At 29.7% G+C, this 17,261-nt stretch overlaps 1 protein-coding gene across 2 annotated transcripts; it reads left to right on the forward strand.

The window, feature by feature from the left end:
* The first annotated feature begins 4,091 nt into the window (after window positions 1-4,091).
* On the forward strand, window positions 4,092-7,634 carry LOC115709135 (serine/threonine-protein kinase AFC2). Of its 2 annotated transcripts, XM_030637168.2 has the most exons (11): window positions 4,092-4,462; window positions 4,900-5,092; window positions 5,351-5,531; window positions 5,625-5,673; window positions 5,769-5,883; window positions 6,195-6,286; window positions 6,397-6,553; window positions 6,635-6,699; window positions 6,821-6,918; window positions 7,016-7,118; window positions 7,212-7,634. In XM_030637168.2, the coding sequence occupies exons 1-11, from the start codon at window positions 4,364-4,366 to the stop codon at window positions 7,356-7,358; spliced, it is 1,299 nt and encodes a 432-aa protein (XP_030493028.2). In that variant the 5' UTR covers window positions 4,092-4,363; the 3' UTR covers window positions 7,359-7,634. The 2 variants fall into 2 exon arrangements, with proteins under 2 accessions (XP_030493028.2, XP_060967946.1); XM_061111963.1 differs by lacking the exons at window positions 4,092-4,462; window positions 4,900-5,092; window positions 5,625-5,673; window positions 5,769-5,883 and having other exon boundaries at window positions 5,349-5,531.
* The last annotated feature ends 9,627 nt before the right edge of the window (window positions 7,635-17,261 follow it).

A 17,261-nucleotide genomic window follows, 5' to 3' on the forward strand; every position in this document is an offset into this window, starting at 1 on the left:
TCTGCAAACTAACAAGAACAACAACAACAACACAGAATATATTCACAACATTTTCTTTCCAAAATTCATACTTTTTCACATAAAAACTAAAAGCTTGAACAACCTAACTAATATGCTTTCAACACAGCTCAATCAACATCAATAATCATGCTTTGAATCACACAAATTAACCACAAAAACACAGCAGCAAAATCAACTAAAAACTCATGCAAGAATCATCATTTTTTCATCAAAATTCAAGAGAAAATTAAAGGAGCTAACCTAGCTTGAAGATTGCTTAGCTATGGATGAGAATTCACTAGAGAATCAAGCAAAAATCCACCCCCTTTGCACCCACATGCACAGCCGAGAGAGAGAGAGGAAAAGAGAGAGAGAGTTTTGAGTGAAAATGGAAATTTTCTTTCTTTTTTCTAACTTAGTGATTTTTTGCTAAAAAGGAAAATTGAATGACTATAAGCAATAAACATTTCAGCCAAGTATAAAATTAAAATAACATTTAATTTCCATTTAATAAATCACATAGGACAAAATACTAATGGGGCAAAAAGACCATTTTGCCCCTCCACCATAAAATCACATAAATCATACTAAAGGGGTATTTTTGGGAAATTCTAAATTCCCGGCCATTCCCGACATTCCCAATGTCTAAAACCCGTCCCCAAAATACTAACATACTAAGTTGTGATTTCTACTGAGCCAAACGCCGAGTTCCAAAATACCGGACACCGGAAATGCGAAATATAAAAGCTACTGATGACATAATCATGCATATCTGAATTCCATAAATAACATCGATAAATTATTTAAATAGCTATAAATAATTTCATGATTAAACATAAACAACTGCTAATTTCCAAATTAACTAAGCGGGCTTTACAAAAAAACTTTAGCCTTTTGTAATAAATGAACTACAGAAATTAGTTATGATAATAAATAAACAACATGAAGTTTTTAACGTGATTTTGAAGTTAATTCTTCATAGTTCACGAGTCCATCTTATTAGGAAAAGTATTTGAGTTACATAATACAATAATATTAATGATAATAATATTTGACTTTTTCTCTTTAGATTTTTCCGTCCCTTTTACCTTGAGTTCTGTCCCTATTGATAGATATGTAGAGTGACAGTTATTCTTTAGAGATTTATTCATTCATAATTGCTCATGAAATGTAGACATTCCTCACGTTTTATTATTGGACATATGAGATAATATTAAATAAATGTTTAACTACTCTTTTGACATTATTCATAAACAATTATGCTGACTATACTGGATGTTTCTCGCTAAGTATGCATTATCTTTCTTTACCGTCTTTGTAGGAAAACTGCTAAGTATAGAGATACAACGTCCTCGCAGTTCTCTTTTATCACCTTGGAAGGTATTAGCGAGGTGGTTACTAAAGAACGAGATGGACGAATGCTGTTATTCTTTGTACATACAAATATGTGGGTCAATAAGTTGCAAGTTCTTATTCTCGAGTATGTGGGTCAATGAGTTGCAAACTCTTATTCACGAGTATGTGGGTCAATGAGTTACAAGCTCTTATTCCCGAGTATGTGGATCAATGAGTTGCAAGCTCTTTGTGTACTCGTCTTAAACAACTTCCATTATGTATTCTATTTATTCCGAGATTGGACTCATTGTCTCGCCAATCTTATTCGTTAATAGTTATTATTCTTATCTTGATTCTGCCTTTGTGGTAGCGAGTTTGAATATTTTTATCAACCGTAGTTCTTGAGGCGAGTTATTTAATGTACATTTAATAAAAAAAAAAACCCTTGTGAAAGCATAAATGTAAAGTTTGGAAAAAAGTTATTATTTTTGTGTAAATTTTCTTATTTTGTTTTTATACTTATGAATTCCATAAATAAAATTTTAGGATAATTACATAATACACTATTTTTTTTTTTTAAAATTTTCTACATTTTTACGTTCAAAGATTTTTTTCTTTTTTATATTTTTACAATGGTTTATAAAACAACACGAAAATAATAGAAAAACTATATAAAAGTAACTGGAAAATAACATTCAAACAATATCAAAATAACAATAACAAATTAACAAGAGTACAACATAAAAATACATCAAAAGAATATATTTTCTGTAAATAAAATCATAAAAATCATAAAAATGTTTAAATTCTATACAAACAAAAATTTGTAATTTTTTTTATTATTTTGGTGTATTAGTAAAACTAGTAAGAGGGCACATGCAAGGTGTGCTCCCATTTTCATACATTTTCAAAATAAATTTAAATGACCATAAATTTTATTAATAATTGAATTGTGATGTTGTTTTTCTTCAGTTATTTTTTTAGGTTATCGTGTGTTTATTATGTGTACTCATTTTTAATGTTTGAAAAAAAAAAACACATATACACTATTTTAATTGAATTAAATATGATTCTATATGAATAAAATAAAATGCTTTTTTCTTTCTTAACTAATACAACAAAATACCTATTAATTATGTTGCATTTTTTATTACAAATAATAATAATAATAATTGCAAACACTATAAAATCCTATAACTTCATAATATATTGAGCATTGTTATTGAGCATCAATGATACTCAACACTTTTTATAAATAGCGTCTTATGATTGGTTAACGATATATTCTAAAAATTAATTTTTTAAGTTATGTAGGACCTAATATTTAATTACACTAATAACAATATTTGATATGCACGAATAGTACATTTTAACAATTCTCTAATATATAATATCCCAATACAAAATATGATTAATTTTTAATAATACTGTTAATATTTTTCAATATTGAAAACTACACACTAATTCTTAAAAAAATAAAAAGCCTAAGAGAGAGAAAATAAATAATTAAATTAAATTTGTTTCCATTCTTCTTAATAATGAAACTAAACTTAAATAAAAAAAAGGTAAAAATATAAATTGAGTCCATTATCATCACATTGATATATATAAAATAGTATTAAAAAGAATGATAAATAAGGAATTTATATATTATAATTAAGTAAATTAATAAGTGATGTATAAATAAGTAAAAGACAAAAAAAGGGACACATTTGGAAATCAATGAAAAGTTTAGACGAATTTCAAGGGGTATATATTCTCTTAGTATATATAATGATAATGCCTAAAATTTTGATATTTGACTCTTGTCCCGTATAATAATTATTTTTTCTGGCGAAATTTATATGGTATACTAATTTTTGTTATTTTTTTACAAAAATACTGCTAGACGGTATTTTTTACTTTTTTACTGTGTTTTTTTATAAGTTTTAAATGCTATGATATCTTGTGTTAAGTTTCACTGGTGTTCTACTAGTGTTTTACTAGTGTTCTACTGTTGTTTTGAGTTAAACTGCTTTGTGTTTTACTGGTGTTTTATAAAAACACAGTATTTTTGAAAAAAATTCCGTGTGACAGTATTTTTGTAAAAGTTAACCCAAATTTCAGTATTTGTGTAAATTTCCCTTTTTTCTACCATATAGTATTTCTGTAAACTCTTATTATGTTTTTTCTAGCAAAAAAAACCCAAATTCATACAACTATTTATTTTCAATATTGGGCCTTTAGCTGAGTCTTATTTATTGGGCCAGTCATAAAACTAAAAAGGCCCATAGAGCCCTAACACGCGTCTTCTTCAGTATGACAATTTGCCCACTAAGTAGGTCCCACGTAGACTTTATGCATTGGATTCTTATCAATGCTTTTTGCCGAACACTTCACGCTTTCTCATTTTTCACGTCTAGTGCGTGCCAAACCTGCTTTGAACGTACCACACAGTCAGTTGGCACAGCTGGATCTTTTTTATTCTATTAGAATATCTATTTTTTTTATTTTTTATTTTTATAAATTATAATTTAAAATAATTATAATAATATTTGTTAAAAAAATCATCATAATATTAATTTAGCGAAAAGAATATGCTCTAAAATAATAAATTTTCTAATTAGTATTTGATAAAAATTCAATTTATTTCAATTAGTATTTTACTTTATTGTATAACCAATCGCTTACAATCGCGCGTAGATAAAGCACAATATTCCCGTAGCGAAATAAGGCTAACTTAACCACGGTCAGGAGAACCAACCCGACTCTAACCCTGATTAAGTGAGGATAGTCGGTACAACAAAATAATACGCGGATCGCTCAAACCCACGGCTAAAAAATAGACACGTGTACGGATAGATATAGTCGAAGTCGTCTCACGCTTCGGTGTTAAGTTAAATTTAGGGTTAGGTTTTTTCCTTATCTATTACATAAAAATCACATTTTCCTCCTTTCGTGGTTTCTTGTCAATTTGAAGATTTCTCTCGAATTTGGATTCGATCTGTTTAGTCTTTTCCGTTGAGTTCTTCCTTGAACGCTGTTGATCATGGAGACGGAGCGCGTGACTGAGTTTCCCCTTTCACACTTGGATCGGCGACCAAGAAAGAGGGCGCGATTGGGCTGGGATGTTCCTCAGGCCCCAAAGGTACCTTCTTTTTCTGATACGAAACCATCGATCTTATTAATTTTCGTTGTCTGTAATTTTTTTTTCAGTTTCTTGTTTTGATAGCGTGTATTTTAGATCAGGTATTGTATTGCTCGATCTTCGTAGTTCTTACTTTTTTTTTTTTCGTCACGGTTTTTGTTTATGTGTTTTGGTAATCTGTTGGCTTGTTTTTCTGAATTTACTCGTTTTTTGTTCTTTTATTGGTATGTATATATTCATACGGTATAGATCTAATGATAATAACTACAAAAATTGGGCAGATTTAATAGATTTAGTGTTTTGCTATGCATTTTAATTCATGTTTATTATTATATTCTATTTTTTGGTAGAAGGTTTTGAGTTTTCGGATAAGGGCTGTAGCTGGGAAGAACTTTAATTTTATATTAAGTAGAGTATGAATTAATGGATGTGTGTAGGCTCAGGTAGGAATGTTATGTGGACAAGAGATTGGAAATTTTTCAAGCTTTGCATCTTTGAACGCACCCTCAGATCAAAATTGTAGTTCTCTGTTTCTTAAGGGAGTTTCTCGTAATGGTTCCCCGCCACGGAGAGAGGATGACAAGGATGGCCATTACATGTTTGAGCTTGGAGAAAATTTAACATCCCGCTGTAATTACATCTTACCACCATCAAGATACTTTGCATCTATTGATAACACTGATCATTAATTTAGTTGCATAACATATGCTTCTGTGGGTGCACTATATTTATACTTATCTCTGGTCTTCAACAGTTTCATTTCTATGTTGCAGGTGTTGAGTGTTCTTAATTTGTCATATGTTGTTTTGTTTTTACTTGTTATTCACTAGAAAATTTAGATGCTGAGTACTATGCCCAGAATTGAATCTTGTTTTATTGTGTTTACAGATAAGATCCAGAGTAAAATGGGTGAAGGTACCTTTGGTCAGGTTTTAGAATGCTGGGACAGAGAGAAAAAGGAGATGGTTGCCATAAAAATTGTTCGTGGAATTAAGAAATACCGTGAAGCAGCTATGATTGAAATTGAAGTTCTGCAACAACTCGGAAAACATGATAAAAATGGCAATCGGTGGGTGATTTATCTCCTTTTTAGCTCTTTTATTACACATATGACACATTTCTGGACTTTGTAGCAATTGTTAAATGGGTTTATTCCTTGCAGTTGTGTGCAATTACGGAACTGGTTTGACTATCGTAACCATATCTGTATTGTAAGTATACGTTGATTTGTGATGGATTGATTTCCCCAGTTAATAAAAAAGTACGGGGGTTAAGCCTTTTGGGTGAATTTAAATGGTTTGAACAGGTCTTTGAGAAGCTTGGACCAAGCTTATACGATTTTCTACGCAAAAACAATTACCGCTCATTTCCCATTGACCTTGTCCGTGAGATTGGCAGACAACTGTTGGATTGTGTAGCATGTGTGTAGTAAATTACTTTAGCTAGCTTTATTCTTCTTATTCATACCTATTGCTTTCGTAATTTTATTCCCTCAGCATGTCATTCCTAGCCTGATAGGATTTCACTATTTTAAAGATAACTGCTAATAAAATAAGACTTAAAATTCATTTACCTTAAATTATTTTTATTTTTCTTTGATATTTTGTAACTTAAATTCTATTTATCTTTTATTATTTTCAATGTTTTGGAAGTTGTGCGCCATGTGTTTTTAGTTGGAACTGTAGTTATTTTTCCTACTCTTTTTTGACACCTTGTTTTCTTTCCTTTGCAGTCATGCATGACTTGCATATGATTCACACTGACCTGAAGCCTGAGAACATTCTTCTTGTCTCTTCGGACTATGTTAAAGTTCCTGATTATAAGGTATTACTCTTTTGTTCTTCAGCCTGTTGACAGCTGCATCTTCATTAATTATATTGTTTAGTGTGTGATCTAATTTTTACTTTGTTTTGTGACTGGTATGCTATTCTCAGAGTTCATCTCGGTCACCAAAGGATAGTTCCTACTTTAAACGAGTTCCAAAGTCAAGTGCCATCAAGGTGATTGATTTTGGTAGCACAACATATGAGCGTCAGGATCAGACTTACATTGTCTCAACCCGACATTATCGTGCTCCAGAGGTGATTCTTGGTAAGTTTATTAACCCCTTTTCTCAAATACCTGCTTCTTATTAATTTTGTTCATAGAGTAATTTGAACGGTAATTTTGCAGGACTTGGATGGAGTTATCCTTGTGATATATGGAGTGTTGGTTGTATTTTAGTTGAGTTGTGCACGGTAAGAATTTTTTATTTGTAGTTATTGGGCTCTTTAAGTTCAAGGCTTGCTCAAAAAGTAAAAAAAAGTGTAACTATACCAACTATAATATGTATGCTTATTTTTATTCTCATTGGTACAGGGTGAGGCTTTGTTTCAAACCCATGAGAATTTGGAGCATCTTGCCATGATGGAACGTGTTCTTGGCCCAATTCCGCAGCATATGTTGAAGAGAGTAGAGTAAGTTTATTGTACTCTGTTATTTGGCAGTCTGTTTTGACGTGAATTTCAAAATTGACTAAAGAATAACCTTTTGTTTTGTGGATGTTATTATCAGGCGACCTGCTGAGAAGTATGTCAGAAAAGGTAGATTGGATTGGCCAGAAGGTGCAACCTCAAGGGAGAGTATTAAAGCTGTTCAGAAGCTTCATCGTCTTCAGGTTTGTTTTCCTTGTAATGTTTGGAACTAGTATGTTTCACAACATTATTGTGTCATACCTGTTTAAGTGATTTTTTTTACTTCCATTCTGCAGAACCTAGTAATGCAGCACGTGGACCATTCTGCTGGCGATCTCATTCATCTATTGCAAGGGCTTCTTAGGTATGAACCTTCTGAAAGAATGACTGCTCGTGAAGCTTTAAGGCATCCATTTCTGTCAAGGGATCACTTTAGAAGGTAAAATCTTCATAGTATGCCAAAATTGAGCAATCATGGTCGGCGGTTTTGATCATTCAGCCATTTGGAACGGGAACCTGTATTGGCGAACCTGTCCTTGGTTGCACTACCTTTGTGAGCTTTTATGGATTTAATTGTGTACATATCAGATTACTGATTCACTGGAAGAGTTGGGCAAGCTCCCCTCTGACCGCGACCATGTTTATTGTATAGTTGTATTTTCAAATGATCTTTAGTTGACATTTGACATCGTAATCATATACCCCATTTTTTACATCCATCTTTAGTTTCTTATTAATTATTGTTTGTTTTGAATTATTACAAAATTTATTATTATTTAAAAAAACTCAAAAATTGCTCGGGTAATCACTTAATTATAATCACTGTCAGTGGTTAAATAAGAGCCAGTGGTATGATGTTTTGGAATATTTGTTTAATAGGTAGAAAAACCTCTCCATTTAACAAAAGCAATGATGGTGCTGTTTGGCACCTCGTCATCAAAAATAAATAAATAAAAAAATTAAACAAAAGCAATGGTTTGTGTTCCAAAAACAAGAATAAGTGTGATCAAAACTTCTTTAAGAAAAAAGTGTGATCAAAACAGTAAATAATATACCCCAAATTTTTATGTTTTTCAAGTGAGACTAGATGGCAAAAATTGTGACTTTGTTCAATAGCTATTATTTCTTTCATCTCCTTCGAATTGTGTCGGGCCTTTTTGAAAACTAGTTTTTGAACAATTATAACACTACATAATCGTGACATTTTTACATTAATTTTTACCTGCAAAGATAAATATAAAATTTAGTAGAATAATAATAATAATAATAATAATAATAATAATAATAATAATAATAATGTAAGTTATATAATGCAAATGGACATAGTTTTTTTTATTGTTACAATACTATATTAATAATACATATTAATATATTTACTTTTTACAATACAAATCATACCACAATATGAAAATAATTATTTAAAGTTAATGATCCTATAATCATACTTTTCATTTTAAAATTAATATTAACTATTAATGTTATCTTTTTGATTTGGAATATATTTTTGAAAAGTCAAATAAAAATTAAACTACTCACTGAAGTATATCATACATTAATGAAAAATATAATACTAGAATATGTTGCAATAAAGATTTAGATTATCGTTAAGTAAAAGTTGATAATTTTTTTTTAAAGAAAAACTAAAAGTTATATCAATTATATAAATATAAACAACAAAGTCATAAAAATTATAACACAGCAATAATTTTAATATTACATGCAACATATTCAAAAAAAAAATAAACAATAAAGTCTAAAAAATATGGAACAAACTATTAAAACTAAAAATATTTGAAATGAACAATTTTTTTTATCAAGATTAAAAAAAATAGTTGATTTCATATTGATATATGAAAACTAACTAGTTTAAAGTAAAATAAAATAAATACAACAATTTAGTATATTATATATCAAAATTAAATAAACACAACTCATTTGAACTAAAAATCTAGAATAGAAAAAATAAGCAATAAATTTTAAATTACTGAAATGTATAACAAAATAACAAAATTAAAAATTTATTAAGTCAACAAAATAATTTATTTATACATAAATCAACATACTTAGGAAAATAAACAAATATAAAAAATAAATAAAAATATTAATGTTTAAATACTTAACAAACTAATATGCTAAATAAACATTTCACTATATTTAAAAAAATAATTTAGTATAAATTATGATGACAATAATAAAATTTAAAGAAGAAATATAAGATGGTGACATGACGCTTTAAAATTAATTTAAATACATCTATTTATTTCTTCCTTAATTCTCTCATTTTTATAATTAGAAAACAGCGCATTTTGCGTGCGGTTCTTTTTGAAAATTTTAAATTGTATATGAATTTTTTTATTGTTTTTTGTTCAAATGTAATTAATTAATAAAATTGTATTGAATTTCTTTAAAAATTTTCTATTTACTTTTCTTAACTATATAATAAAAATAATTAATATATTATAGAATGTCATATTTTTTAATTATTTTGAACTGAATAATTAAAAAGTCTACATATGTATTAAAATTTTAGAAATAACATAATATTTTTTTTTATATAATATAAATGTGATAATAAATAAACAAACGAACACCAATGTAATAACTCATGACAATTTTGATCTATGTTTAAAAATTTATATATTATACTTTGTATCAAACATAAAACTAAAACTATGTTTAGTAGGGAGGAGAGATAGTTGGAGGGAGAGGAGTGGAGGGAGAGAGTAGAAGTGAGAGGTAGAATCAATTGTTTGGTAGTATAGAAAAAAGAGAGGGAGACCTTTTTCCACCAAATCCCAAAAATCAATCCTCCCATTTATGGAATGATTTTGGAAAAAGACAAAATGAAGATACAAAATACAAAAAGTATCCTTTAAAAAAATAACAAAATAATACAATGTGTTATAAATATTAATAACTATGTGGATGTCCAAATCTTTTATTTATTACCATGAATTGTAATCAACATTCCTCTTTTCCTTAGTTTCCCTTTTTCTTAGTTTCTTAATATCTCACTCTTGTATTTGTATAAATAGGGGTTCACCCCATTGGAATAAACAACTCAGAAATTCTCATTCACTTTCTCTTTCTCTCTTCATCTTCTTCTTCTTTCTTCTCATCTACTTTATATTATTTTATATTATTTTATAACACGTTATCAGCACGAGTCTCTGCCCAAGCTTCAAGCATGAATCTCTGCCTAAGACCCAATGTAAGTATTTTGTTAAAGTTCTTGAATTGTTTCAAAATCACGATACACTAAATATATATTTATATATATACTCATCTGACTGAAACAATTTCAAGAATCATTTGGTATCCTTTTTCTTTTTATTTATATATCTATATATTATATATGTATGTATATGTTTTTATATATTTATTATTAATTTCATATATATATTATGTTCTTATCATTCATAATATTTACAATATATGTGTGCCTATGATATGATAGAGAAAATTTATATAAATTATACATATATCCAAAAGATTATGTATTATCGATAAAATATTGCATATATCCTAAAGATTATGCATCATCGATAAAATATTGCATATATCCTGAAGATTATGCATCATCGATAAAATATTGCATATATCCTGAAGATTATGCATCATCGATAAAAAATTGTATATATCCCGAAGATTATGCATCCTCGATAAAATATTGCATATATCCTGATGATTATGCGTCCTCAATAAAATCTTGCATATATCCTGAAGATTATGCAAACGTAATATTCAATATATAGTTGATGGATATATAATGAAAGAGATGAATACATATTTATATATATGTTCTTGTATTCTTTGAGGACAATGAAAAGTAATCTAATATCGATATAGATTTTGACAAACATTTCCTGAAGTAAATGTTTTATATTTGTCAAAAAAAAAAAATGATTGTATTTATGTAAATACAACTAAAGAATCATTAAAAATGATTATTATTGATGCAATTTTATAGTGGGTTTTGAATATCCAAAAAGAATATTAAGAAAATTGCATTGAAACATCAAAGTATAAGAATAACAATGAGCATGACTAATGTTATTTAAATACATGAGGCATGTATTTATTGTTCATCATTCCTAGCAGAATGATACGAATTGAAGTCAATTACTTTTAAAGATTCCTCGTATTAGTCATGTTATTATACATTGTTATTACTTGCAATGTTGGAAATTATTGAATCTGACATATATTAAAGATTAAATTTTGCATACATCTTGGAGACTATGCAAAAATTGCATTCATATATTCTTTGAAATATCGTAAAAGAAATTGTTGAATAATTTCTTATATTTTTATGAATGAACAAGTAATAAATTTTTAAGAAATTTATAATAATGTTCTACTTGTTCAACGTCATTCCCCGAAGTGAATGTAATGATTTTAAATAATCAATGACATTATTTACTACTCAAATATTTCCAGAAAAAAGTGGAAACAACCAAAAGATGAGATACCACACACAATCAAAGTGCATGAAATCTATATATCATGTGTGGAATTGAATAATAGTGGTCGCGTACTTGTAGTACGGACACACTTATAATCAAGATAAAAGTATACTTGATTATTTAATAGAATGTGAATTGTACAAACTTATTGTACATTTAGAATATTTAAATATCATTACCTAAAGAGAATGAATAGGCATGAAATTCTATTTCAAAGAATATAGATTTCACATATATTGGTAATGCCAGAAGCAAATTAATATATACATATTTTATTATTTCTTGAAATAAATAATTTCAAACTATTGTTGGTACATGATATGTAAATATATAGTTACCATATAATTCAGTTTGCATATTCCCAAAAGTGGATATATAATTTACTAATATTTGTTAGTGATCCAATATAATCAAAGTGATAAAGAATCACAAAATGATTAGTTGAAAAGCTTCCTGAAGAAGTCTTACATACAATTGCTACTTTGAGTAGTAAAATGTCTTTGTATGTACCTAGATGTGTAACTTTTATCTAGTTATGAAAGTGATAATAAATAACTTATTATATGTACTTGTTGTACATTTAAATATATAATATATCAAGTCATGATAATTAGACTGATGAATAGTCTATAAATAAATTAGACGACTTGTTAAAAAGATATCAGGAAAAATGAATGATATGTTATGGTTATATCTATTTGACCATTACAATAACATGATGAAGTTGTCATGTATCTTTTAAATTATACACATCATTGAATTGATGATAGTGATTCCTGAAGAGTGTATATGTTTTGGAGAATAATATAATTATATTATTCGTGTATATAAAAATGAAACTTGTAATGATTATGTTGTAATGAATTTACATTACATTTTGAAAGTTTCATTGAAATACAAATTATAGTGAACCTGAAGTTCATGAATTGAATTATTTTGACATGATCAATCATATGCAATAAATTGCCAAAGAATTTGACTAAATTTTGTTGAAGAACCAGAAGATTCTTCTCATTGTTATTTATAAGGCTCAAAAGAAGAATGTGCATATATTTGCACATAGAAAATATTTAAATTATATTTTCTTAACAATCTTGAGCCATTGTTAGATTTTTATTGCATAGTTTCTTATCGATGTGATAAGATTATATAATCATGCATTTACAAAATGTGTAAATTTATGTATTTCTAATTATACACGTATGACTCATTCTTAGAAATGAATTAAGTTCATAAGGATTGAACTTGAAACTGAAGTTTATTGAACCTGAAGTTCAATGTCATATAGTATATATGAGTTTAAACAAATATTGATTCATTGTGATATACTGAAATCCCTACAGGTATATTAATATTATTAGATATCACAATTTTTAAAAATTCTCTCGATCAGGGGAGAGAAGCAGTTGGGATCGATGATAATTTTTGAAAAATGATCCTTGCACAAAGTATATAAGAACAATATAGTTCAAAATAATATATACCAACTGCAAATCAATATTATTCAAAGTTGAGATAGAATGAGTTGAAAACGCCTGAAGCGTAAATGAACAATGTAGAAATTATTAATAAATGTTCATTTGATTTGCCCTGAAGTTGTTAAATCTAGAGGTACTCATGGAGATACCTTAATGTTATAAAGTATTAAAATGATAACCGTGATGAAAACGGTACTTGAAAAGACTCCCAAGAGAAGTTGGACATAACACATTTGATCATAATTGAATCCCTGAAGTGATTCTATATAGGTACCTATAAATGATAAACATATTTGAAAAATATGTAATTTAAATAGATCTCTATAAGTTATGTCAATATGGGAGGAAATTATCATTTATTGAAATTCTTGTCGACAATAAATATTGAATGTTTGCATATGCAATAAACTAACATGAGATAGCAAGGATCATGGCATTAGATTTGTCGAGAATCATCGACATACATTTTGATTTTTGGCCAAAATATTATGACGCAATCCGGACAAATTTACTCACATAAAGTGAAGTAAGACCTGTAGGGTGTGCAAATAAATATTTCTAATGAGAAATTTGCATATATGTATTTGTACATAATGAATTGTTGTACAAAGTTTGCATAGACATGAGATTGATTGAAGTAAGGCTTAAATATTGAGAAAATATAATCATGATTTGATTATAGCTTGGAATATATTTTATGAGGATTTATAAGCGTCACATAAATGTTGCAACAAAAGGTTATTTATTTGGAGCTCCTAATATAGTGAGAATTTGAAATAAGCCTTATCTAAAAATTCTAGAAGAATTTAATACATGTCTTAAGTGATATAAATTCAAAGTCGCGCGCACTATATGACAAAGATCTTTGTATGAAATAAAGACATGTAAGTAAATTATTATTTGAAAAATACCTATGGTTGTCTATGCAATATAAATTCGTAAATTATACGTTGTGATAGACTCTTGAAGAGTTTTTGATTAATTGAAGAACAAACTTTTATTTCTTTTGTATTTCGAGAAATATTAATGTATAAAGTTTGTTCATTAGTATTGAAGTCCTGAAGTACTTCATATGTATCAAGAATTATAGATATATGATCATTTGATATGGAAATTAAGATCATAAAACAAGATGGAATAAATATATGGTCTTGGAGTACCATCATTGTCACAAATGAAAATTTGTAGTACCATTAATGTGTTATGTTCATATCTACTTGAAATTTTAAATTTTCGTATGAACAAAGTTGTGTATACACATGAATGATACAATTAGTTGGATAAAGACTAATGTTCCACAAACCCCTCATCTATAATTTAGAAGTCCATGCATACTCTGCAAGAGTTATAGAAAATATATGATCAAAGATTATATATGGTGATATTTTAAAAGTGATAACAATAATCTTATGAGATATATTATCACCAAAAGAATTATGGATCATATGTGCATGAGGGGGAGACATATTCATGTTGCACTCTTTTTCCCTTAGTTCAGGTTTTGTCCCAATGGGTTTTCCTGGCAAGGTTTTTAACGAGGCAACTTGCAAATAATTATGAATATGAAATATATATTGTACTCTTTTCCCTAGCTCAGATTTTGTCCCACTGGATTTTTCTGGCAAGGTTTTTAACGAGGCAACTATAAATCATGTTAACATACTTGCATTTTATGAAGCAAGTAGAGAATGTGTGTGAGTGAGATCATTGGCATAGCATAATCGGGAAACATATGGATTGCACTCAATAAAGAAGTATCAACCCAAGCAATTCTCTATGGATAATACTGCTTGCATCGTTCAACTAAAAGGAGGTACATTGAAGGAGATAGAGTTAGAACACATTTCACGAAATTCTTCTTTATACGCTTCAAGAAAATGCATATTTGTGTTCAACATATTCAATCAAGTGTCAATCTTACAAACTTATTCACAAAGTTATTACCAACATCAACATTTGAGAAGACGGCAGACAAGATCGAAATTCGTCGATTAGAAGATCTCCACAAATGCCTAAATGAGGGGGAGGGAGTTAGTTTACACTATACTCTTTTTCTTTTGACCAAGTTTTCAGCAAGATTTTTAATAAGGCAGCTATTATGGACATCCAAGGGCGAGTGTTATAAATATTAATAACTATGTGGATGTCCAAATCTTTTATTTATTACCATGAATTGTAATCAACATTCCTCTTTTCCTTAGTTTCCCTTTTTCTTAGTTTCTTAATATCTCACTCTTGTATTTGTATAAATAGGGGTTCACCCCATTGGAATAAACAACTCAGAAATTCTCATTCACTTTCTCTTTCTCTCTTCATCTTCTTCTTCTTTCTTCTCATCTACTTTATATTATTTTATATTATTTTATAACACAATGATAATTTTAGTAATTAATTTTCTCTTCATCTTTTCCAACTTACACTTAATACCAAACAATACAAAAGAGAATTACTATCCTCTCCATCATTCCAAAAGTCTCTCTCCATCTTTCTCTCCATCCATTCTATTCTCACACCTTCTTACCAAACATAGTCTAAAAGTAGACAATTTTACCTTCCATGTAATGCATATTATCTTTACATCTTGGCCATTTAAACTCAGTGTGATCAATGTATCTCATTTGTTGTGAGCAATAATAAATCAAACAATAAGTTAATTACTCATTGTAAATAATAAAATAATAATTAAAAAAAAATATATATGCAGTATAAGTATAAATTTTCTTAAAATAATTTAAAAGTTCATTGTTTCATATTTATATCATCATATAAAAAGGGGTAAGTATCTTGAAGTGACAGGGAATTTTTTCACTCTCTCGATGGTCTAAAGGACCCTGCTCTGAGCGATAGTTTATGAACTGCAACATGTTTGATCTTTTTGTTTTACTGGTATGTATGGCAACTGGCGGCTGTGAGGGGGATTTGAATGAAACAGTGGATGATATTGTTTCCATGACAAGTAAAATGGGGGTTAATAGTGAGGAGGACTGGGAGGAGAATGAGGAGGCTGCATCCTCTTTCGGTGAACAATCGTTGGTAGGAAGACTAATTGCAAAGAGGGAAATTAAGGAGTCATTGTTCACCACAATTTTTAGTCGAATGTAGAAGGGAATTGGAGGCTGGGAAGTTAAGGTTTTAGAAGAAGATGAGGAAGATTCCTTTGTTGGGATTACGTTCAAAAACAGGGAGGAAGCAACAGGTATTCTCAACAAGCAACCGTGGATTTTTAATGGAGGATTATTATTGTTGGAAAAGTGGCCTAGATCAGGTTTGTGGAGAGAAGCCAGGTTAGACATGGTCAGTTGTTGGGTGAAGATGAAAGGATGGCCGATTAAAGCTTTTACTCGTGCCAATGTTGTGCGATTGGGAGAGATGGCGGGTGAAGTGCAGGAATTGCGGTGGATTAATGAAAATCGGATGTTTTTAAATGGTTTCGTGAGAATGAAAATCGGATTTCCATTGAAACAGAGTATCTTCGTGGGCAGATATATACCTTGTGGTGGGAGGAAATTCTGGATTCAATTAAAGTTTGAAAGATTACCAACACTCTGTTTTGCTTGTGGAATATGGGGACATGAAAAGAGAGAGTGTGGAAAAGAAGTTCTAATGGAGGTTTCTGAAGATGGATTACAAGTTCCTAAGTATGGTCAATGGTTAAAAGATGATGATCCAACTCCTCATTGTTTTAGTGCATTTCATCAGATTCAAGCTGAAGCACAGGAGCGTAATGGGAAGAATATGGAACAAGGAGGGGCAAGCAGATCGGAATTAGACAATACCACCAGACGTTCTACGGTGGGGCAGCCGGCGAGCAGTGATGTTAGAATGGAGGCTCCGTTGACCCGTAGTCACGTAACTGTTATGGGTAGTGGTGTAGGTTGTATTGCTAAATCTGCAATCGTGGGAGGTGGAAATACAACTACTTCTATGCCAGGTGGCAGGGGTGAGAATTGTGGTAATGTTGGTATATTGGATCAAGTGGGTCGGACTGGGAATGTTAATTTTACTGAGCCCAATTTATTGGGCCAACTTATCAACAATTATACTACTAAGGTTAATAGGGCTGCCATTAGTGAATGTGATACGCAACAGGGGGGGTCGATCATTGAAGGGACTGCAGAGGGAACTGAGAGTGAAGCTAAGAAAAGGAAAAGTGGGGGGACGAATGGTGATACTGAAGAGGAGAAGGCTCAAAGGGCACTTCTTAAGGGTAAGCAAATTCTTAATGATCAGGGGGCAAGTTCTTTCTCTGGGGGAGTGGATATTATGTGTGGCTCGGGCGAGAAGGGGGGCAAGTCGAGCATTTCTGGGACTAGGAAAAAGGTGTCAATCAAGCATCGGGCAAGGACTCATGGCAAAGGAAGGGCAGTGGCTATTAGGGATAATGATGGTGGGATGGCTAAGG

This window comes from Cannabis sativa, chromosome 3 (genome assembly GCF_029168945.1).
Source record: "Cannabis sativa cultivar Pink pepper isolate KNU-18-1 chromosome 3, ASM2916894v1, whole genome shotgun sequence".
NCBI lineage: Eukaryota > Viridiplantae > Streptophyta > Magnoliopsida > Rosales > Cannabaceae > Cannabis > Cannabis sativa.

What these genes read in the sequence shown, in the direction of transcription:
- LOC115709135 (XM_030637168.2), top strand. Translation starts at nt 4,364, where the DNA reads ATGGAGACGGAGCGCGTGACTGAGTTTCCCCTTTCACACTTGGATCGG. An exon ending in ACTGTTGGATTGTGTAGCAT is followed by an intron (nt 5,884 to 6,194) that starts GTGTGTAGTAAA and finishes TTTCCTTTGCAG; the next exon opens with TCATGCATGACTTGCATATG. An exon ending in TGCTCCAGAGGTGATTCTTG is followed by an intron (nt 6,554 to 6,634) that starts GTAAGTTTATTA and finishes GTAATTTTGCAG; the next exon opens with GACTTGGATGGAGTTATCCT.